Source organism: Gymnoscopelus braueri, assembly GCF_963280865.1.
Source record: "Gymnoscopelus braueri genome assembly, chromosome: 19".
NCBI classification, from domain to species: Eukaryota; Metazoa; Chordata; class Actinopteri; order Myctophiformes; family Myctophidae; genus Gymnoscopelus; species Gymnoscopelus braueri.
The window spans coordinates 14,053,569-14,077,014 of NC_137621.1; the positions used below are offsets into that span (position 1 = coordinate 14,053,569).

A 23,446-nucleotide genomic window follows, 5' to 3' on the forward strand; every position below is an offset into this window, starting at 1 on the left:
GGCAGCAACAGGATCAGATAAGAGCAGGCCTTGCAGTGGGTTGCGCCTCCTTTTTCAAAGGACTTCAGTGTGAGAACTGCGTAGAAAACTACATTTATGTTATGGCTCCTCAGTATGCACCAAGTCTGCGTTCGCGTCTGGCTCCCCTCCTTTTGTTTTTGCAGACAGGATTTATTGTGATATACGGCTTTTACGCTGAGCTCGAACACACGAGTGACAAAGATGAGACTTTCAGCGACCTTTATCCAGGTGAGAAGTTTAGAGGAAAGGGAAAGATAGAGCTAACACATATTATGAATGTTTTTTATTATTGATTATATTTTTCCACTATATGTCCCCACATGGCACTCAGTTTACACACACATTTGCAGTCAGGACCACAGTGGAAATAAGCTCTAGAGCTAATGGAAATAAGCTCTCCAGTTTGTTTTGCGTTCTATCCTTTTGACATATACAAATATATGCATTTTTGTCAATAAAAACATCAATCAATCAATAAATCAATCAAAAAAACATTCTCATCTGCAGATATATAGATGCATCTACTGTATACTACAGTGAAATCCTCAGTGTCAGTCCTTCAGTCAATAAGCATTTCACATTCTGATTTAAATGGAGTCTTTAATTTTTTTAAATGCAGACCTTGCTGTAGAATGGGGAGGGGCCGCTATAACTGTTTGCTGATGATAAGCTCATGGTCGGTTGACTTGGACACTGAGAGAGGAGAGTCAGCAATGGCTCCAGTTGAGATGGATAAGGCTTTCCAAGCCTCTTTTCTATGGCAGCCCGAGACAACATTTAAATGATAGAACTGGTGCAAATTCAAGTATATTAAGCATTATTACCTGTTGTCTGTGTTTGTGACTCTCAGTGTTCCAGGATGTGAACGTGGCAGTGATTTTTGGTTTTGGATTCCTCGGCACGTTTCTAGTGAGGTATGGCTTCAGCAGCTCCGGATTCAACCTCCTTGTGGCAGTCATAGCCACTCAGTGGGCAGTCATCCTCAATGGAATTCAATCCTGGTCGTCTCTTAGAGGAAAGTTCACGGTCGGTCTGAGAAGGTAGGATATTGTCTAAAAACCAAGCATGAAAAATGGATCAAATATTCAAATATATGTACCTGTCTTGTTGGACCTAACTGGACCCTTTTTATCCACCTGTGCACACATTAATGTCACATACATGTCTGAATAATTACAGACATGATGTGATCATATTCACATAAGCTCACTGTGTTTCTCCATAGCTTGGTTGTTGCAGAGATATGTGCTGCTTCCGCCCTCATTTCGATGGGCGCAGTGCTTGGTAAGACAAACCCCGTCCAGCTTCTTGTTGTTGCATTGCTGGAGGTGTCAGGGTTCATCCTCAATGGATGGCTCCTCCAGACTTTCCTGAAGGTAGGGGTTTCCTCCTGTTCTTGTTTCTGCCTTCTTCATATTCATCATGGTGCGCATACTATAGCATTATAACACAGTAAAATCCCACACATTCTTATGTCTGACATTGACACTGACATTGTTAACACAATAACATCAGGCAAGTTGATAAATGTTTTGCTTGCATACGAATACTGATGTTTTGTAACTGCAGCCCCCAATTTTTTTCCCGATGAATTGAGTACAAAGGACCCCAATGGAAACAAGCCATAGTGCTTTCTTGGGTTTAAAATCCTCTTAACAGACCTTGTGTTGATCTGTACTTCCATGTGCTTGTCTTTGCAAACTGTTAATAAAGTATTCAATCAATCAATCAATCAATCAATCAATCAATCAATCAATCCTTGTATACCAATATGAATATCATGATGTTTATATGAACAAATCTTGGCTGATGATGATGTTTTGTAACTGTAGCTCCGGCATCTGAACAGCATGATGATGCTTCACGTCTTCGGGTCCTTCTTTGGACTGACACTGGCACGGGCCCTGTACCGCAAAGAATCACAGCATCCATATGAGAAGGAGAAGTTTGACCGTAAAACAGGACTGTTCTCCATGCTGGGTGTGTACCAGACCGGGGAGGGGGGTAAAAAGTAACAAGAGCATCGCAAACAGGTGAGGTCGGATCCCATTAGAATTAATCTCTTCTGCTGCCTCCACTCTCCAGGGACACTGTTTCTGTGGATGTTCTGGCCCAGTTTTAACTCTGAGTTGGTGGACCACGACCGTCCTGGAAGCAAGCTGGCAGCGGTCTGCAGCACCTACCTGGCCCTGGCAGTCAGCGCAGTGACAGCAGCCGCTGTGTCTGTGCTCACAAGCCCCAAAGGCAGACTCAACCCGGTATGATTCCATTTTATTTTTAATTATTTTTAAACTGTATTCTATTCCAATGGCCAAAGCCAACATGGAAAGGGGATCAGTCACGTCAAGTGGTTATAAGTGGGTTGAGCGGATATACTACTACTACTAGCACTAATAAAGTGATGTGATGCAATGACACTACTACTACTAATAATAATAATAATAATAATAATAATAATAATAATAATAAAACAAACAAAAGAACTGTCTTTACATAGAACTGAAGATTTAATGAGCAACAGAATAAAAACCTGATGACATGTGTAAAATATAAAGTACAGTGAGAAATAAGAACTTTAATCTCATTTATAATTTTTAATTGTGGCCTTTTGATCAAAGTTTTAAGAAGTGATTTAAAAGAAGACAGTGAATTTATCTTGCCCTGAACTGTACAGGCAGGTCGTTCCAGAGTTGAGGAGCCCTGGCAGCAAAGAAACGGTCACCAGGTGTCACCCTTTGTTTTCAGCCTCCACTCAGGAACTGCCAGCATGTTGCCTCAGGCTGCGCACTGGCTCATAAGGGGTTCATAACTCAAAAATGTCATTGGGGACCAGGCCATGAAGTGCCTTAAAAGTAATCAGAAAATATCTTAAATTACACTGTTTTAGTGCAAATACAAATTAATACTAAAAGAGGCAGACAACCATTTTAGCCAAGTTAAAATATCTTCTGTTTCAGTTTAATGTCATTAGTGTCATTACGTTGCATTTACAGTAGTCTATCAGGTGACCGTGAGGCTTCAAATCCTGGTTCATATTTTTGATAAAGCTCCCAATTCTACTGGAACTCTTCATAAAAAGTTTGAGGGAGGACTACAATACACACGTTACACGTTAATATTATTGAGGATTTTGTGCTAAATTGTTCATGTCTCTATTTCCCCATCAGGGCCACTTACTGAGATGCACGCTTGCCGGTGGTGTTGCTATCGGGGTTTCCATGTCTGCGGTTCATCTACCGTGGGTCGCCATGGCAATTGGGTTTACTGCTGCTGTGATATCAACCCTGGGATTCCGTTACTTAAAGGTTTGGATCACCAGATGAACACATTCCCCTGAATTGAATTTATCCACCAACCTGGCATCCCTATTTTGGGAACATTTAAAAAACAAGTTTGTCATCTTATTTTTTTTTAAATAGAAAAAATTGCAGATCTACAAGCTCACAACAGATTGTAGATCTGCTATTTTGGTTAAAAATACGAGTTGACACCTCCTGTGTCTTGTAGCTCCACATGCTGCTTGGCTTCGAGTGCCATGACACCTGTGGTGTCTTCAGTACACACGGACTGCCTGGACTCCTGGGATGGCTAGCACATCTCATCCTGCAGCTAGCTGACTCTGGAGACATGACAACGTAGGAGAATATTTATACCTAAACACACACACACACACACACACACACACACACACACACACACACACACACACACACACACACACACACACACACACACACACACACACACACACACACACACACACACATATATGGTCTGACTTGCATGTCCTTCTCTCAGGGCAATCCGGTTTGCTGTGTTTCATATTTGCACTCTCCTCATCACCTTAAGTCTGAGTATGACCATGGGAATCCTAACAGGTGAGCTTTCTTTTCTTTTCATCCTTGTCATTTTCCAATTAAAAAGAAGGCATGCAGGAAGTGTATTAAATAGAATATATTATATATAATATTTTATTTTTATATTTTATTTTATTCATGAAATGTTTTCACTTCATGAATTGAAAAAGTTTCCCAGAACTCAGCTCAGGTAGGTTCACCATGGCAGTGTTGTTAATAATTGTGAAGTACTACATTACCCATCAGCCACTCTGATCAACCTTTTGTGTGTTCTTCAAGGGCTCCTTCTTAAATGGAATTTCTGGAGACCACCACAAGACAAGAAATGTTTTGATGATCAGGCTTTCTGGGAGGTAAATGATAAAGAGCATTGAGTGGACTGATTATCTGATGAGATATTTGACCCATAAGGTGGCAAAGGAAATATCGCAAGCAAAACATATAGCAGTTAAAATCAGCTGTTGAAAATCACTGATCTTTTAAATCATGTATAAAACTTATTTTATCAGTGTTGACTCCTATTTGTATTTCATGTAATATTATTTCTCCTCATCATAGCAGTAATAGTAATAAACAGTAGTTACTTCACTATATAAATTACTATACTGTACACGTCAAAAGAAAATAAACTCCAACAAAGCAGCAAAAAGTACAACAAAATGTATTGATGACATAATAATCAGTGCTTTCATGTTTTGCAGTTTCCCCATCTTGCAGTGCGGAAGTAAGAAGCTGGTGATGGGACGCTTGGTTAAAGTCTTGTATTGGAAGCAAGCATTGTATGGAATTGCATACAATTGTTACTTTTCATGAATAGTAATTACATTTTTGTGGTTGATGAGGACAACGAGTAATAAACTGTAAGTGTGCAAAAGACCTATACTTCGTTGCATGTTGAAAATAGCAGCTCTAAAAGCTTGGAGCGCATAGCGTCCTGTTGTGAGATTGAAGATCTGCTATTTTCACTTTTAATTTTTTGGTGAACATTTTTAAATCTTTGGAAAAATATAAATAAAATTTGAACGCCATGGTTATTGCTGCCATGGCTGTTGATAATACCGCATTGTCTGTGTGTGATAGGCACATGTAGAAGCATTGCAGATGCATACCTGGAGGACACACACAAATAATGTAGTACAACTGTCAAACATTCCTTTTATGATCTCAGCTCAGCAGTACATTTTATCAACCATCAACAATACATCTTTATGACTGCAAGCCAAGGTTGAAGATCCCACACTGTTATCTCAGAGAGAGAGAAATAAAAACAGCCTCATCCCATATTGTTACATTCAGTAAATATATAATTTTCATACAGTATTATTTATGACACATTTCTCTCACTGAAAGCTTGTACTGTTACTGTAACTCAATGACTTAGACTATTCCCATTCAAGCGCAGTTTCAATTGATGGAGTAACATTACTCAGTACTCATTACGCAGTAAGTATGGCCAAAAGAAGGGTGAACAGTTCACGGTATATGCCAGAGTTGAAATGTGTTGAACTTTTTTTCTGCAGACATCTTACGTAGGAAAGACCTCTAGATTCCCAAGACACACAATTCAAAGATGTAAACCATTCTAACCAGATACAGATTCACTTATTTGGAGTGGTTAACTCTGGAGTGAGAAGAGACATACGGCAAGCTGTGTCATATTTGGAAAAGTTCGTAAAAAAGGAAATGTGGCTTTCAAGGAATCAATAATGGTAAATTGTGCTTCGAATGTTCTGAATTTAGCCTTTGTAGAGCCAGATATATAAATAAAATTTACATATGCGTTAATCTGAAAGCTAAAAACAAAAGTCATTATATAAAGTAAATAAACACTAAAGCATAATGTCTTATACAGTATAGAAAGCAGAGAGTATAACAATGGACAGGCAAACACACGAAAAGTCCATTACTGCCACAGGTCCTCTGTCCTTCCAAACTTGAACACCAAACCCCTAAAGGAGAAAAGTGTATGTCCCGTTATATAATGAAGCACCATACAGGTTTTAATTACAGCAACGACTTGTTCGGATATGTCAGATGTGGGTGGCAAATATGAACGCTTTGAGAAGCATCAACTTACCCGAAGAAAATGAAAGCGTTTTGGAAGAAAATAGCAATACCAGGGTACACGACAGGTTTTTCTGTAAGAGATGTAGAAAGGGATCTGTGTATTACACTTTTTCATTCTGTAAAATCTCTAACCACATGAAACCTAGCGCCAATAGTGTGGGGTGACCAATGTGGCGAAAATAGTAGATCTGCAAGCTAAAATGAATCACGTAGATTAATTGAATACAAACATATGAATTGACTATGTAAATAATGTTTAGTTGCAGCCCTAAAATAGACACGCAGGACTTACGAGGCACTACGAAACCTCCAAACAGGATCCACATGGAGGCGATGAGGGAGCCAAAAGCCAGCATGAAGCCGATGAACAGCCAAATACGAGCACCTGCACACATTACAACAGTATAATAAGCAAACTGTCTGAAGTTAGTCAGAAGAGGTATTCTGACTTTTAAAATGCTACAATTAAAGGATTCGTTATTGATGCATTATCCATTCACATCCCTCATAGCTTATTAAATCTAATTTATTCAATGTTAATGTTCCTATATTTGTGTATGAGCTTGACAACAAAGTTGACTGTAGATACATACCTGTCTGTCCAATGCAGCCTTCGCTGTAGCTGTCTCCTCTTACTTGGCCATTCGATACAGCATTTATCCTAGACAGATCCACAAGAGAACAATTACACAAAACCATAAAAATCTCACAAGCTATTTGGCACAGTAGTGGTCAGTTTTACATTGACTGATCTTATTACATTTGTTGGTAACAAATCCACAAGAGTAACAGATATACAAGCCAGGGCTGCCGGATTGATAAACGACGTGGGGGGACATTATGGTGGGGGCGTGGCCACATAATGACGTCACGATGTTCTCCATCAAGTCCATGGTTACATTAAACTCTTCCTTCTGAGTTTAATTAACAAAGCACTTTAATATGTTGTTACTTGACAGTTATAAGTTGATCTGATGCAGACCAAGAATGGCTAGATTGTAAATGTATATGTAATTTTCTGACTGTCTATTTTAGGGAAAATCAAGTTGAGTTAGAAGAACTCCATGGAACATTGCATTTGTTTATAAAATAGAGCTTGAGAGAGACGCTACTTCAGTTGTGCCAAGTTACAAAGAGATGGAGATTTTGCACCTCTAGGAGTGCAGCGTTATAAAGATACCTTGATGTATTTGCACTTGAACACCTGAAGCACTCCTTTCTAGTCTAAACATCAGTAACGTCATCACTTTGCAATGGTGCGTGTAAATAGCCTAAACATGGGCGAAACTTGTTTCTATTATTTTAAACCCAAAATTTAACATTTCAATAACCTTTACCCATTCAGAGAGATGTGGTAACCTACTTGAGGGTGTCAAATCCCAAGAATGTTCTTTAAATTCCCAGTCACACTGCCATGAAACTAAAAATGTTGCTTTTAAAAAAAACACTTGCTTTGGCTCATAAATTTTTCGCCAACTCCTCTCTGGTTTCTCTGTATGCGTAGCAGCTACACAATGGAGTTGGTGCAAGTGTGTCTATGCAAAACGGGTAGTTGTCTTCCATTGTTCTGTAGCCTACACACACCAATCAGCAGTTGATGGGTTTCACCTGGTGTTGTTGTGGCGTTCAGCGTGAAAGGTAGTGCCGTTCACACAGTCGGACACAGAGCAGACAGAGAGATGGTACTCAGAGTGGCCAATACCCAATACACAAATGTGTAGGCTAGGTAACGATCGTGTGTGTGTGTGTGTGTGTGTGTGTGTGGGGGGCAGTAATGACTTGCCCAAAATGCAGGATTAAAGATGTTAATACTGTAAATTACTCACATGAGAAAGGCCACCGTAGCGATGACTCCACATGTGTGATAAGCATGATGGAATATCGCCTCATCTGGGTATTTCACCGCTGCATCAATGATGATCCACCACCCAGTGAAGAACTGAAATGACATGATGCGTTCATTATACATCAACGTTGACATGATGAATCAATGTTAATCGACGCTCATTACTCCAGATACCCCTAATTTAATTAAGGTCAAAACATCTATTGTTTATTAAGTACCACACCCAGGGAGTGGGACCACACCCAGTGCATTTATCACCTGAATACTAGATCGACTCATAGTAGCTATTCATTACCTGAGAACCAGCAATCTGGAGATCGGACGACTCTATTGTATTGCTAAATGCTTACTGATGTCCTCTGGAAATGTGACGCGACAGCAGCTGCGTGTCTGGCCTTTTTTAACACATCGGGTGCCAAACACGGTCTGAACCGTGTTTGCGCAGAGTAGCGGTCCGGTGCCGAACACGGTCCAGACCGTGAAATATGTCTTTTTGTTTTTTTCGTTTTTCTCCACACGGGCGGGGCTAGAGCAGCTCTGGGAGTACCCATTGTGATCTTGAGAAGGATAGGCCAGATAGATCACCGGAAAAACAAAAACATGGCTGCCATCCACTTCCTGTCTATTTCCTTCTTTAAAACACCTATATCTCCGAATCTGTTTCCGGTGGGGAAAACCGGTCATGCGCGATGCGCGATCCCCCCCCATTGTAACTCGCGAGTGAAATGTTATCGTTCCAGGCTGTAGCCAGGGTCATCGCGCAACATGAATGGATGTTTTTTTTTACATGGATTTGCTCCTCGTGGAGTCTAGAGCTTTAAACAGCAAAGCGCAGTCAATGGGGAGAATGCTGGCACCCAACGTAAGTTGTTATGAAAAAATGCTGGCACCCAATGTGTTAAGACAATTTTTACTTTTTTGTCTTTTTAAATAAATACATGTAATAACTTTGTAACAATTGAATACTATCGCAGACACCCTGATGTGTAAAACTTCAGCAAGAAGTAAACAGGTAAACACGCAGTCCGAAAACACACTTCTTCGGTCTCCACCTCACCCCCTAGCACTCCTCTTTGAATCCCTTCTTGTTGCCTATTGTTCCATAGATACTATACTTGTCTGTGCTACGGTATTACTAATTATGAGTTTTATTGAATTTGTAGCTAGTTGTACAATTCATTTGATATTTTTAACCTGTGTTTTAATGCATCTGGACGTACTCACGACTTCCTTTAGCCTCACTGTTTTTATTTCGAATTTCTAGAAATCTCTTAATTTCACTAAAGCCCTTCATTGTAAATTAGATTCCACTATGATACATGCATTGGATATCTGTTCTCAGACTGTATATGCGTAAGCTTGTACACCGTATCTGTCCCTATCAAATGATGTATGTTTGTTACTTGTTCACGTTATTTAGTTACACATAATACTGTTTGCTTAACCACAAATTCTAAGAATGTTATTTAGATAGCATGTTGTTAAGACAGATGCTAGGTTTGATAGTACATGGCATACCTAGTTACTTTGTAGCACTTGATTATTTTCTTTGGACTCTACTTACATGACCATGGCATTTACCATAGCCTGTAATTTGTTGACTAGGCTAGTAGGCTTCATGTCATTTACTCGAATCTTGCACTTGTAATGCTGCGTTCACGCTGGCAGATACAAAAGATAAGATACAAAGCCACACAGCACAGCTTTCACTTTGTTTCTGAAGTTGAAGCCAGCTCAACTGGCTTTGTAGCTGTTGTAGGCTTTGTAGCTGCTGGCTTCCATTGGAAATTAATGGTAGACTATATAGCTGCCGGTGTGTGAACGCAGCACGATTCTCTGTGAATAAGCGTACCTGTTAGATGCCTAAATTGTACATTGTAAAATTGCTACAAATGGTTAATAAATGCTCATTAGAGGTAAAGAACCCTCAAATGGGACTTATATATATAATTGACAAGCTCAAAACTAAGTGAGGTAACATTATAATCACAAGTTCACAACATACCAGAACTCCAGCTGCTATAGATGCGATGGTGTTTCTTCTCTCGCCCCAGTCCACATTGCACTCACAATCTCCACACCGTATTCCGTCCAGGAATCCAGACATGACTGATAAAAGAGGACAGAGACAGGGTTCGGTTAGCATAAACACATTGACACTATGAAAAACATATAATGCAAATAGCAAATACTACATTTCTGGTCATAGATACTGCATGCAGTAGTGGAAAAAGTACTCAAATGATTTACTTAAGTAAAAGTATCAATACTGCAATGTAGAAACACCCTGTTACAAGTAAACGTTTGGTAATCAAAATATACTAAAAAGTACAAGTAAAAGTACTCAAATCTACAAAGTAACTAGTAACTTAAGTTTTCAAATAATTGTAGTGCCTCTGCGATGTAGTGGAGTAGAAGTAAAAGTACTGAAAATTGGGAATACTTCATTAAAGTAAAAAAAAATACCTCAAAATTGTACTTCAATACTTGAGTGAATGTACTTAGTTATTTCCACCACTGGACAGAGACAGGGTTCAGTTAACATAACACTGACACGATTAAACAAATATGATGCAAATACTATTAGCATTTGCATCATATTTGCCATCATATATATATTCTCGTATTTAAAATACGAGAATTAATCTCGGGTCATAGATACTGCATGCAATTCTCCCATTAACAACAACCAATAACCAACAAGTTATAATATTAATTAACATCCAAGCCAAGTAAAAAACCTGTTTCGATGTTTGTTGGTATATCCTTATGCGTAAATGTGGTGTAACAATGAGGCCGATGAAACACTCTCTGGCTCATACACAAACCAACAACAATCGTGTAAAAATTATATTTTTAAGAGTAAATAACGCCTCTATTTAGCTTTCCTTTCATAACAAAGTCTTTAAAGTATTCATCTTATGAGTGTCACAACAAACGACAGACTCACGCTTTATTAAAAGAGTGCTTTAAACGCCGGAGTCTTTTGTTCCAGGGCTTTGGCATCATCAAGCAGTGTTGCCAGATTTTGTGAGAGAAATAAGCAACTAGGTCCAGGCAAACAAGCGGCCACTTTATTTGAAAATAGCAGATCTACAAGCTCACAACACGTTGTGAGTTTGTAGATATGCTTTTTTCAATAAATGTTTGAGAAGAAGAATCACTAGTTCAAACAACCTTAGGAAACAATTAAGACCCGAATAAGCATCTACACTTTAGAAACAAGCCCAACAAAACGCAACCCCAATAAACTACCAACATTTTACAAGCAACTTTACAGAAAATCAAGCCCAAATTCGCTTATAATAAGCAGACATGGCAACACGGTTAACGAGCATTTCCTTGAGGTTCCTTCATGTTGCGTATATCGCATCAAATCATGATTTAACTCAAAAGACAACTTCGTTAACACACGACAGTGTCCATCTCGACATTATTACAGTAATGACATTTCATATTGTAGGGTAACGTTACCTTTTCTTTAGGGTTTTTTGATGTAGACCCCCTGGACGCTCTACTTTGCTTCCGAGAGAGAGCTCTGTTGGTCACACACATGCGCAATCGATCCACACCCAGTTGATGTTGGGAGGTCAGTTGCAACGACATTAGTGGCCTATCGATTTCAGTAACTCCAAATTTCACTGTTTAGTTCATGGGTCCATAGAATGAGAATACATTTTTGTCATTGTCTTTATAGTGCTGAACTCCGAATATGTGTGAAGCCTGACATCTAATGCAGATAATGTGACAGCCAGTGTAACATTAAGTAACAAAGTAGACCAACCAAGTCTTTTCAGCGTAAATTTGCGTCATCTGGCGTCAAATAAATCTACGAGTCACCAATTTCGGTGTAACAGCGTTTGTGGTTGAACGTTGAAAGCACATAATCTCGGGTCATCTTTACTTGTTGACATTTTATGGAACTTATAGAATGTTAACAGAGTGACAAAAGTTACTATAAAAACAGCCACTCTTTATTTTGTTTTACACTTTCTTCGGTGAATTGAGTACAAAGGACCCCAATGGAAACAATAAAGCCATAGAGGCTTTCTTGGGTTTAAAATCCTCTTAGCAGTGCAGACCTTGTATTGCTACTCTTTTTTTTAGTTGCAAACTGCTATTTTTTTAAATAAACAAGGAGTAAACACAATTCCATGATTGTGACCGTTTATAATCAGGTTGTACATGAAAATATGAGTCACATACTTGGAAGATATTGATCAAGATTTTATTGTATTTTGTACATGATGAGTCAGAGTCAAGCCATTTGGTATAGGCTTAACAGATTTGCCAGAGCTCATGTGTGAGTCACATGGTACTTGATGCTGCTACTGGAATGCTTACAATCACTCTGTAGGCTAGAGCTCTGTTCATAAACGTGAATATTCAATCAATTGGGTACATGGGTAAATGGCCACTCCTTGTTTATTGCAATTTATCAAATGGTGGTTGTTTCACTGGAATGGAAGATTACAACAAACATTGCAAAACAGAAAGACACATCAAAGTTAGTGGTCATCAACAAGCAAGAGTAGCAACTCTCTAAATACATTCTGCGTCACATTTGTATGATATAAAAAGAATTTACAGACTTGTACAGCTCTAGTGGTTCAATGTTACATGACTGGGGAAACGGGACATATATCTGCCAGAACAGATCAATACATTCCTAAATGTTTATTGTTATGTATTATAGGATTTATTACCATAGCATTATTCCTTGTAAAATATATATTGGACATTGTTAGCACAGTCTGATGGCGTCTGCCTCAACATTTCACTGCACATACACGTAAGAGCATCATGCCACAAATACAATCTTTGAATCTTGAAGCTCAATTTTGAGGTTTATATGTGATATGAGGTTTTATGAGGTTTCTACCCAACAGAGACGATATGTAGAATTGGCCTCAGTGGTTAAAAGACTCCAAGCAACTGCAGGGCCACACGGATGGAGACACAGATGACTCCTAAGTATCCAATGTACCCGTAGGCACCGTTCATCCTCTTGGCTGGCTCTGGGAAGGAAAAAACAAAACAAAACAAAAAACTTAATAAGACTAACTTCCAACAAAACACAATATCAAGCTGTTTCATATACAGCCATAGTGTATTCATTCACAAAGAATAACTGTTTATTAATCTTACTTCTTGTTCAATAACTTTTTTTCTAAAACATAAAATGTCAGTTCTCTCTTATGAAATACATAATAACAATGTCAGGAAATACATGATCTGCCACCATCATGGCATAATAGCACAGTTTGTTACATTTGAACATACTCATATAACTTTTAATCAATCTGAGACAAATGATTCCTTAAATCATGGACTGTTTAACAAACCAGTGAATATGTGTGTTTGTGTAGGTCCAAATAAACAAATAAATAAAGTGATATTTCATTCTATGTTCCATGAAAAAAGTGATAAAGCCATAAGTTACTATATCACTAATAAAACTCCTGATGTTTGAGTAATGACGTTACCTCCTGTATAGTAGCCCCAGGCATACGAGAACCTACTGGTCACCCAGATGGCCCCCAGTACAGCTGCTGTTAACTGAGATGGTCAAAACATAAGAATAATAATAATAATAATTAATTTAAGTTAAATATTTCAAAAAGCATAAAACATTATGTGAAAAACATGTGTGGAAGTACTTCTGTGGCCTACTGGCAGTGTGTACAAGAAATGTAGCACTGATAGTCCAGTGGTTCGCAAGATTAGCTCTGGACACACTGACCCTCTTAGAGATATTCCCAAACAGTGGGTCGGGACCCTTGTTTGGGATCAATTTGTATGGGTCGCGTGTAAATAACCCTTTTTTTCTGTTTCCTACATTCAAAAAAATATCATTTCAAAAGATGTAAAAAACAAAAAAAACGTTTAAACTTATTTTTTTACAACTTTTCATCAATTTAAAACAATGCCAACATTATTCGTTCAAGAAGTAGTGAAAATAGCAGATATACAAGCTCGCGACGCATTGTGAGCTTGCAGATCTGCTATTTTGGGTCTTGAGCTAAAAAGTTTGGGAACCACTGTTATAGAGAGCTAGACTCCTGCAGAGCCATGCCGGAATACAATTGATTTATATAGCACTTTTCATACAAAAGACATGTAGATCAAAGTAGAATAGAATAGAATGCTTTATTGGCTAGATAATTTATGCAAATAAAGATGAAAGACACACACACAATAAAGACAAATGATGAAGTAAAGGGCATGGTCACCCATCTGCATCAAATGCAACGCAAGCCATGTCAATACCCCAAGGTTGTTTTGCGGTGTGGGCAGTGCCGGTGTAGTTTGTTTGACTTACGTTGGAGTGGTTGACTCTCTGTAAAAGCAACTATCAATGCCGTTTTTATTTTCTTTTGGGCTTGTTTTCATAGACCTGGTTGCTTGTTTTTATCTCGAAATCTGGCAACGCTGGCTGGACAACATAGCAGCCCTGTAATTCCTGTACTTCTGAGTCCTGACACTTTGAAGAAGATTTCCTCATGAGATGAAGATAAAACTGGTAACAAGGTTACCATTTACTGTGATCTTGCACTTAAGCTCTGAGTCTGGATAGGAGAATCTGCTAAATTCTTACGATTGGTTGAAAAGCTGCCATGTCACTGTGACGCTGCTTTCCAAGCTTGACCTTTGACCTGTTGTTATCTGTTATCTGTTTAAGTATTTATGCCAAAGATCATGGCTTACCCTCCCACATTCTTTAAAATATCGTCGCTGTCGGGCAGAAATCTCAAACGTTCAACTTTTTTTTTAAATAAATCAGTGCTATTGAACACCCTTTACGTCTGTGTGTGGGTTTTACTAATATTGAACCAATGAAAAGTATTCAAAAGCGGTCTGACGATACCACTAAACCACTTAACTCCAACTTAGGCTTTCTAATCAATGATGGACAAAACAACTATCTCCAGATTAATGGTCAAAAACCTCCTAACTCCACTTGAGCTGTAGTTGGGCAAAGTGATGATAATATAAGGACACATTCAAGTATCTGATAATGTATAAAGTCACCATACCAACTGTGATGAGGCAGTATAGTGTTGTTTTAAAAACCTTTCTTTTCTCCTCCATTTCCTGAAAATCTCCCGACAGCAGAGATTTACTTTAACAAATTATGTATGAAACAGCAAACTTTACTATTTAAAATGACAGCAAAATGACAGCAAAATCCTGAATGTGTATTTAACCATGAGAATTTAAAAAATAAAGGAAAAAAGTGTAACTCTCAGATATCGATTTGTACACTCTCATAATTAAATGAACACATCACATCATGTATTCACCCGTTTCCTAGGCTGTGTGTTTTCCACTTCCTGTCGATTTCATTGGATATCATTGGTCATCTGACCAGTTTCATTGGATTTCATTGGATCAAATCGACAGGAAGTGGAAAACACACAGCCTAGGAAACAGGTGAATAGCCTACATCAGTGGTTCTCAAAGTGGGGTCCGGGGACTCTCAAGGTTCCTTGAGGGAGTTCTAAATTGACCCTTACAAGTCTGTAACACTGGCCTACATCACGATACAGTACATACCGGATAGGCAAGAGCTGCAATGGTTTGAAAGACCAGCCACTGTGGGTAGACCTCCAGGGTGTTCTGGTGTGCTCTCTGGATGCAGTTGAACACCTGATCCTTGTCACTGTACATATCAGGATACTGCAAAGACAACGGATACATAGAAAGCGATCAGTGGCACTGGTGATTGATTCGACAACACAGGACATGATGTTAAAGATCCACGGTGGGACTCTGCATGGCAGGGGCATCCTACTCCCTGAGCCAGGCTTGCACTTGACCGCAAACCTTAAGTGGAAAGTAACTAAGTACATTTACTCAGTACTTTTACTTCTACTCCACTACATCTCAGAGACAAACGTTGCACTTTTACTCCACTAAAATTATTTGAAAACTTTAGTAGTTACTTTGTAGATTTTTATTATTATTACAAAACATACATTAATCACTTCAGCCCTATTTGAACTTTGGCTATTTGAAAATAGCCGATCTACAAGCTCGCAACGTGTTGTGAGCTTGTAGATCTGCTATTTTCAAAATATTTTTAAATAAATGTTATACATATATGATAACTTGTGAAAAGTGACATTCTGCATAATGAGTGATGCAAATTTTGAATGCTGGACTTTTACTGACTATTTCTACATTGCAGCATTGATACTTTTACTCAAGTACAACATTTTTGTACTTTTTCCACCACTGGATACATATAGAAACCAATTCATCTAAGGCTAAGCTCTTCCTGTATTCTGAATTCACCGCAGCCAGAATGCCATAAATAAACCACATTAATGAAACTGCAACGAGCAAAATAATCAAACTTATACTCTGTAGTTGAATAAGTAAATAAGAATAATATAATCCAACTGAATAAATAAACTGATGTCTGATGGCTTACCTTGACATCGTACTTCTTTCTAGCAGCCCCGACCTTAATGCCAAGATAGCTTAACATGATCCAGCTGTACAGATAAGTTAATATGACATATCCGAAGCTGGATGGCAAAACTGTTAGAACATCCATCATTACAATTCGATGTGGAAGCAGAAGAAATGTGAATGTAAGAAGCTTCCTACGAGAGCAGTAGTGCACTGCAATCTATTGAATAATAAAGAGGGCAGGGGTTATATTATGATCTCGCGATATCTCCGACAACGTTTTTAAAGGGCAATACCACTACACAGCGTTGCCATGTCTACTTATTATAAGCGACTTTGGGCTTGTTTTTCCTGCATAGTTGCTTGTAAATATTGGTAGTTGCAATGTGAGCTTGTAGATCGGCTATTTTCAAATAGCCAATGCAAAGCCCAGTCGCTTCTTTTGGGCTTGTTTTCATAGACCTGGTTGCTTATTTCTCTCGAAAAATCTGGCAAAACTGCTACCGTCTTAAGGTAGTAGCAAGAATTCTTGCTATATAATTATAGTGTTGATTATGTCTTATTATTGTATATTGTATGTCTTTAAATGTCTCGATGAATTGAATACAGGATCACAATGGAAACAAGCCCTGCAGGGCTTTTGTGTTATCCTTTTAACAATCATTGTAAAATCGATTTGTACTAGCCTAGGCCTATTTGCAAACTGTTAATAACGTTATTCAATTAATCAATCAATGGAACAATCCAGTCTGATTGATTGAATTGATTGAAGTACTTTATTTAGAAAGACATGGAAAAGGTACATGGAAGTACAATACATAAGGTCCTATAAACTGGATCGCCCATAAAAGCCACAATGGCTTATTTCAAATGATCCCGCACTCATGACATTTATAGAAAACAGACAAATATACACGTTATCTGTAAATGTACATGTATTTTCCTGACAATTGTCAAATACAAACTATACTACTACTACTACTACTACTACAACTAATAACAGTTACCTGTGGTGGGAAAAGTACTCACATTTTTTAATTAAGTAAAAGTATCAAATGTAAAAAATACTCTAATATAATATAAGTATTAATACCTCTAAATTGTACTTAAGTACAGTACTTCAGTACATGTACTTAATTACTTTCCACCACTGGTAATTACACAATCATTACACCGAAACCAACGCTACCAACAAGTGGCATCATGCGCAAACGTTACGCCAGTGTGAACCTCGTGAACAGCCAGGTTGTGTTTTAAAGCCAGTGGAATTTTCCACAGTGACGCAGATAAGAACCAACGTCCGCCTCGAGGTGACTTCATCATTTCCACGACGAACACAGACAGAAGAACACGTACGCCTCGCATCTTGAAGAACGTTTCGCTGTGAAACCTAACGACTTAAACCGTTCAGTTTAATATTCTTTCGATCGCGCTTGTTCTGGCATACATTCCTCTTTCAGAAGAATTCCAATATTCCAGCTGAATCAACGTTGGTTGTTTTGTTACACGGGTAAGTAACGACGTTATTACGGTTGTAATGCAGTTATTATAGGAAATAGGCAGTGGTTAATGTATATGCTCAAATGCTAATCTATATCTGGTTGATTTGTAGTATTACAAATATCGTATTACGTACGGTTTTCTGGTAAATAATGCAGTGTTTATACATTCGATTCGTCGAACGTTTTAAATTTGAGGCCTAGTGCTACTTCCTCATCCAGCCAGACCTGAAATTTCCTTTCCAGTCTGAACCGGTTTCAGCAGCTGTAGTTACACTAAGCTGCCGCGGCCCCGAGTGGGCGCAGCATTGTTTATGTAAGAGCAGCCGTTATCTTATGCCGGCTTTTATACTTATAGAAGAATATCACTTAAGGAAAATGTCACTTTTAAATAAAATTCCAAATGCCTCGATATTATGGAGATTACTATTTATGCTTTCACCACAATATCTCAATACGCCATTTAAGGTTGGTTCTCTCTCTCTCTCTCTCTCTCTCTCTCTCTATTGTGAGCTTGTAGATCGGCTATTTTCAAATGTCCGAAACGTATAACGGGCTCAAATAGTTAAATGCATATTTTATAATAATCATCAAAATATACTGAGTAACTAAAGTTTTCAAATAATCATAGTGAAGTAAAAGTATAATATTTGCCTCTGAGATGCAGTGCAGTAAAAATACTGAAAATTGGAAATATTCCAGTAAAGTAAAATGAGTAAATGTACTTAGTTACTTTACACCACTGCATTTAACACAGCTTTATGTTGTAACGTAATCTGAAATTCTAATGTGATTTTCTTTCCCCCCCCTTTAGTTGACCAAGATGACGACTGACATGGCCCATGCTCGTCTGACCGACGGCATCAAGGTGATCTTTGACCAGGACTCTCGGTCCAGCTTCCAGGACACCCAGTCCCAGTCCAGCATCGCCGGCCGCAGCCGCTCCAGAAGCAGTGGCCGTTCCTCCGGCTCCGGGGGGAGAACTCGCTCCACCCGCCGGGCCCACAGGAGGCACCGCCACAGGTCTTCATCCTCTTCGCCTTCGGCCGGCAGCATCTCTCGCGCCGATCGTCCCAGGTCCCGCTCTCACCCGCGCTGCCACAGGCCGGCTGACCGATGCCGCTGTGACGACCACTACAGGTCAGTGTTCATTTCGTTGACTAAAACAATGGCTTTTTTTCACTGACAAAAACGAAATAAAAACTAAGCTATGATGACCAAAACTATGACTAAATTTACTGACAATTTCGTCAAGTGTCACACTCCGATCTTATGGTAGTCGACTAAAATCTCATATATGTATTATGTAGTCTAAAACTAGACTAAAAGTAAAACATTTCAGATGACCAAAATGTGACAAACTAAATGGAATTTTATTCAAAAGACTGACTAAAGCTAAATGGAATTTTATTCAAAAGACTACGCCTGAAACTAAAATCAAAATTTGCTCAATCAACACTGCTACAGGTCCAGCCGACGACATGCTGGACACCGGCGCTCTCCGCCACGTCATTACAGGGCCCGCTCCCGCTCATACAGCCCCTCACAGGAGGACCGGTCCACGCGCAGGTCCGGCAGCCAGAAGAGAAAACACAACAGGAGGGTTGTGGAAGTCAAGATTTCCTCATCATCTGCTTCCAGAAACAACCGCTCCAGGTCCAGATCTTCAGGCCGCTCCGTCAGCTTGAGTGTAGATGGTAAGAACTGATGGGATTAATCATTATTCACAGTGTCACTGACTGACCTCCAGTCTGTTGACGTAGCCCTGTTTACAGGTTGTCACGATTAAAGAATTAAAAGCCCTTAGGGCATGTGGTGACTGACTATATTTTTAACGTTTTTTTTAAAATAAATCTTTCTTCAGCAAAGAGGGAACTCCTCAGAACTGCGGAAGCCAACGCTGTAAAGATCCTTGGGGTGGAGAAGGTGGAGCTCCCAGAGAGTGTCAAACCCATACTGGAGGAGCAGGACTCCCGATCGTCCTCACCAATCCTGGAGGAGCAGGACTCCCGATCGTCCTCACCAGAACCTGAGGAGCGGGTGAGACCAGAGCCTGTCCATGAAAGGAGTCAGTCACAGGTGGGTGTCATTAGAGTCAACATTAACGCACCATACAGCTACATCAGGTCTTCTTCTAATCATAAAATGCCATATTTTTTTTAAAGGATTGGAAGTAAGTACATTTTTGTTTTGGGGGAGTTTACTTCCATCATCAGATTAAAGTGAATTCAGGAACAACATAGTTGTTTCTGAAATCCAGTTTTTCCTTATGAGAGAAAGATTTCCATTATTAAAGAAACAGGCCTTAAACTCTTACTTTAACAGGGTCTTTTCTAAACTTTATATATTTTAGTATAAGCTTTACCAACAAGGTGTTTTCTAACTTTAAAAAAATGAATTTTGTAATTGGTTTGTTTTACACAACCATAACACTCGGTAGCACTTTGAGAGTTACTTTGAATGAAAAGTACATTAAAATTTCCATTTAATCAAAGTGTCTCCCAGCTGTCTAGGACTATTCTAGAAACTGAAGCACAACACAATCTAGGTCACATACCCCTGCTGTCTGTAACTGTCTGCTGATATCAGCCTCTTGATAAGGTCTTGCGTTCTGTATGCATTTGCTTGTGTTGAGTGAACCCTTGGACCCCCTGAGGGAACACATGCTCTGTTTTGTATCTATATCTTGTCTTCTTAGATCTCTCATCGGCACCTGGGATTAGGAGAATAAGAGTGCAGTCATGTGACATGGGTGAAGCCATTGTTTGCGCGAAAGGTCAATCTGATGAATCTTGTCAATCTTGTCAATGTTCACAATGCCTTTAGTTTTCATGAGGTAGATTGCTTTTCAAACACAAGAACATTCATCTCAAAACATTCTCACTCAGTTTTAACGTCAAACATTTCTTGTTATCAATGCTATATATTCATCATATAGAAGTAGGCCACATGTTTGCCATTCATATATTCTGTATCACATTGGTAACACACCTCACATGGTCCCTTGACATACATAGACATAATTGAGAAATTTGGTGTTGAGTGAACCCTTGGACCCCCTGAGGGAACACATGCTCTGTTTTGTATCTATATCTTGTCTTCTTAGATCTCTCATCGGCACCTGGGATTAGGAGAATAAGAGTGCAGTCATGTGACATGGGTGAAGCCATTGTTTGCGCGAAAGGTCAATCTGATGAATCTTGTCAATGTTCACAATGCCTTTTAGTTTTCATGAGGTAGATTGCTTTTCAAACACAAGAACATTCATCTCAAAACATTCTCACTCAGTTTTAATGTCAAACATTTCTTGTTATCAATGCTATATATTCATCATATAGAAGTAGGCCACATGTTTGCCATTCATATATTCTGTATCACATTGGTAACACACCTCACATGGTCCCTTGACATACATAGACATAATTGAGAAATTTGACCAATAGGAAAATGTATGTGTGCTTGCCGTAATGCCGTTGCAATGGGTCGTTGTTATTTAGCAGAATCTTCCACTCGCTGAAGGATTGCAGCCGCAGGTGTGTGGACTGCATTATAGTGACTGAGAGCTAAAACCGATGAAGAAGTCCTTCTCTCCGTCCGTATGCCAAAGATAAGTTGGTACACAAGGCGTGTGCTGCTGAAAACCTGCGTCAACATCATGCTGCTACTCAGAGAAGAGATCATTTTTATTTTCATACTTTTGGTTGTTCCAAAGTTGTACCCCTCTCTCATGTACTCGTATGATGAGTGGGGGTTTTTAGGCATGAGAGCTGCCGTTTGTGGAAGCTAACACTTGTAGAGAACTATGGATTGCCCTATACCTACTTTTCTCATTAGTCTAACCATGCTTCACAAACTGCTAAAGCTCAGTCCGTCTCGAGTTTTCTGCTCTTCTAACTGGTTCTGGTTGCTGTCTTTTTGAAACAGAGCAGTGACGAGTCTGACGAGGACGATGCCAGCCCAAGACTGTCCCTAAAACGGAGTATCATCACTTTCAGCATTCATGTGAGTACCATTGCTGTGGAAGACACGTTCAGAATGTTGGCAAACGGACACATTTTTATTAAATGCTTGATTCTCATACGTTTTCTCCCTCTTTTTTTCCCCTCAGAACTCTGTGGCTAAGCCGACCGTGGCTCCAAATTGTCCAAAGACAACGTCCAGAATGGACATTGTGGATGTCGGAAGCAGGAAGCCTTACGGCGGCTGGGTTCAAGTCAGAACGACGGGCAAAATCTCTCTGTCACACAAACGCCCACTCACTACATCAAGATAGTGTGGCAAGAGGGTAAATGTTCTGCAGTTCAATAGCGCCTTTATCCAAAGCGCTTTACAGTGTGCGTTCCATTCGCACACACAGACACACGCCGACAGGCTGCTCATCGGGGCCAACCTGCTCATCGGAGCAGTTAAAGGTTAAGTTTGGGCTTCTGTGAAGGGGTTTAAGGACACTTCAACACGAAGCCAGGAGGAGCCGGGTATCGAACGCTCAGGCAACCACTCTTACCTCTTGAACCACTGCCGAGATTACATGGACACTAAATATTGTAATATAGCTTGTATATACATATACCAGAGTCGGGAGGATTATCTGAATTCAGGGTAGGTGTTTTTTTTTTCAGATGTAAAAGACTTAGTGAGAAGACGACTTGAAGGTTTTTGCTCAGGTGGGATGTTTTTTTATTTCCCCTCTTTGTACACGTTCCTGAGATTTTAATAAAAGTTATTTATATGACGCTTGTTTCTGTCTAATTTGTAACCTGCTGAACAAACATACTCAGGAGAATTGTTGGCATAATGCAATATATGTTAAATTCCAACATCAAATGTATTACATTGTAATGTGTATGTGCTCAATCAATGCAGTCAACTCAACCCTATTTATTTTTTTCTAGTAATGGTATGAAAACCTGATTGCAATTTCACACATGAAATTAATCTATAATTGAGTTGGCTCAGCTATGTACACTACAGCTATATTTAGCAATTGGCAAGATTGTAAGACAAACCCTCTCAACAAACCCCTCTGCCAAGTCAGAGAATAAAATTGAACAAAAAAAAAACACTTACACTATTGCTGTGCTGATATCAGCCATATGTTCATGGACAAATGGAATGTTACTAATTATACAAACTTAATAAACAAACATAAGAGCCAATATACTCCATACATGTAACCACAGAGTGGATAGTGCTATGACAATGAGCTGCCTTCTCCACAGTGACCACATGGTGTCATCATTGTATCAAAGTTAGGTTTTTATCACTCATAGCTATTGCAACATTGCAGGCAATGAAATTCTCATCCATAGCACTTACTCATTGTGTATAAAATTGAATTAAAATAAAATTAAGTACAGAGAATCAACAATGGTGTACAATTAAAATACTGCACCTATTTGATGCAAGAATAGTAATGAATTGGAATAGCGTCTGTACCACTGAAGATTATGTAATTTTGTACAGAATGTAAATAGCTCAGTCTGTGGCTGTAATGACAGCAAAGTGAACAGTATAGTATGATGGTAAATACTGTGGATGTTCATGTGTGTACAGAGATGAGGCCTTCACCCCTACTCCTCCTGTAGAGGTCATGTGTCCATGAGCATCAACAGAAGGTGTTTGGATTAGTGTAAAAGAGTCTAGTATTTTCTAGGTGTAGTGAGTAAAATGTTTCACATATGATGGCATGCCCAAAATAGCGACACATGACATCACAGGTGGGAGAAAATAGCCAAAAA

The 23,446-nt window shown here is 39.1% G+C and overlaps 4 protein-coding genes across 14 annotated transcripts; 2 read left to right on the forward strand and 2 right to left on the reverse strand.

The window, feature by feature from the left end:
* Positions 1–101: 101 nt before the first annotated feature.
* rhd (Rh blood group, D antigen) lies at positions 102–4,863 on the forward strand (the record flags this gene model as incomplete). Its single annotated transcript, XM_080413284.1, has 10 exons — positions 102–249; positions 872–1,061; positions 1,247–1,397; positions 1,854–2,001; positions 2,107–2,279; positions 3,189–3,326; positions 3,529–3,656; positions 3,820–3,899; positions 4,158–4,231; positions 4,580–4,863. The coding sequence occupies 10 exons, from the start codon at positions 102–104 to the stop codon at positions 4,604–4,606; spliced, it is 1,257 nt and encodes a 418-aa protein (XP_080269410.1). The 3' UTR covers positions 4,607–4,863.
* Positions 4,864–5,016: 153 nt separating this feature from the next.
* Positions 5,017–11,370, reverse strand: tmem50a (transmembrane protein 50A). The gene is made up of 7 exons (XM_080413285.1): positions 11,266–11,370; positions 9,797–9,900; positions 7,772–7,884; positions 6,539–6,606; positions 6,238–6,330; positions 5,956–6,016; positions 5,017–5,827 (listed from the first exon to the last, which is right to left on the reverse strand). Exons 2-7 carry the CDS (start codon positions 9,896–9,898, stop codon positions 5,782–5,784), a joined length of 483 nt encoding a protein of 160 aa, XP_080269411.1. The 5' UTR covers positions 9,899–9,900; positions 11,266–11,370; the 3' UTR covers positions 5,017–5,781.
* A 637-nt stretch (positions 11,371–12,007) lies between these two features.
* On the reverse strand, positions 12,008–16,439 carry mgst3b (microsomal glutathione S-transferase 3b). Its single transcript, XM_080413545.1, has 4 exons — positions 16,229–16,439; positions 15,349–15,471; positions 13,278–13,350; positions 12,008–12,809 (listed from the first exon to the last, which is right to left on the reverse strand). The coding sequence occupies exons 1-4, from the start codon at positions 16,355–16,357 to the stop codon at positions 12,709–12,711; spliced, it is 426 nt and encodes a 141-aa protein (XP_080269671.1). The 5' UTR covers positions 16,358–16,439; the 3' UTR covers positions 12,008–12,708.
* A 1,063-nt stretch (positions 16,440–17,502) lies between these two features.
* Positions 17,503–22,440, forward strand: rsrp1 (arginine/serine-rich protein 1). 11 transcript variants are annotated; one of them, XR_013932121.1, is made up of 7 exons: positions 17,503–17,719; positions 18,523–18,848; positions 19,176–19,405; positions 19,573–19,787; positions 20,407–20,544; positions 20,815–21,710; positions 21,817–21,887. XR_013932121.1 is itself a non-coding variant. In XM_080413994.1 (7 exons), exons 2-7 carry the CDS (start codon positions 18,532–18,534, stop codon positions 21,979–21,981), a joined length of 969 nt encoding a protein of 322 aa, XP_080270120.1. In that variant the 5' UTR covers positions 17,503–17,719; positions 18,523–18,531; the 3' UTR covers positions 21,982–22,440. The 11 variants fall into 11 exon arrangements, 3 of the variants coding, with proteins under 3 accessions (XP_080270120.1, XP_080270121.1, XP_080270119.1); XR_013932122.1 differs by having other exon boundaries at positions 19,573–19,664; positions 19,701–19,787; positions 20,407–21,710; XR_013932123.1 differs by having other exon boundaries at positions 19,573–19,661; positions 19,698–19,787; positions 20,407–21,710.
* Positions 22,441–23,446: the final 1,006 nt, after the last annotated feature.

Bases quoted from the DNA above. Each gene is read 5' to 3' on its own strand.
- tmem50a (XM_080413285.1), bottom strand. From the start codon at position 9,898: ATGTCTGGATTCCTGGACGGAATACGGTGTGGAGATTGTGAGTGCAAT. The intron at 7,885-9,796 runs GTATGTTGTGAA...ATGTCATTTCAG, and splicing joins CTATAGCAGCTGGAGTTCTG to TTCTTCACTGGGTGGTGGAT. The intron at 6,331-6,538 runs GTATGTATCTAC...TAATGTGTGCAG, and splicing joins AGGCTGCATTGGACAGACAG to GTGCTCGTATTTGGCTGTTC.
- mgst3b (XM_080413545.1), bottom strand. From the start codon at position 16,357: ATGATGGATGTTCTAACAGTTTTGCCATCCAGCTTCGGATATGTCATA. The intron at 15,472-16,228 runs GTAAGCCATCAG...TTGTCTTTGCAG, and splicing joins GAAAGAAGTACGATGTCAAG to TATCCTGATATGTACAGTGA. The intron at 12,810-13,277 runs GTAACGTCATTA...TTTCCTTCCCAG, and splicing joins CTGGGGCTACTATACAGGAG to AGCCAGCCAAGAGGATGAAC.
- rsrp1 (XM_080413993.1), top strand. From the start codon at position 18,532: ATGACGACTGACATGGCCCATGCTCGTCTGACCGACGGCATCAAGGTG. The intron at 18,849-19,175 runs GTCAGTGTTCAT...ACACTGCTACAG, and splicing joins CGCTGTGACGACCACTACAG to GTCCAGCCGACGACATGCTG. The intron at 19,788-21,632 runs GTGGGTGTCATT...TTTTTGAAACAG, and splicing joins ATGAAAGGAGTCAGTCACAG to AGCAGTGACGAGTCTGACGA.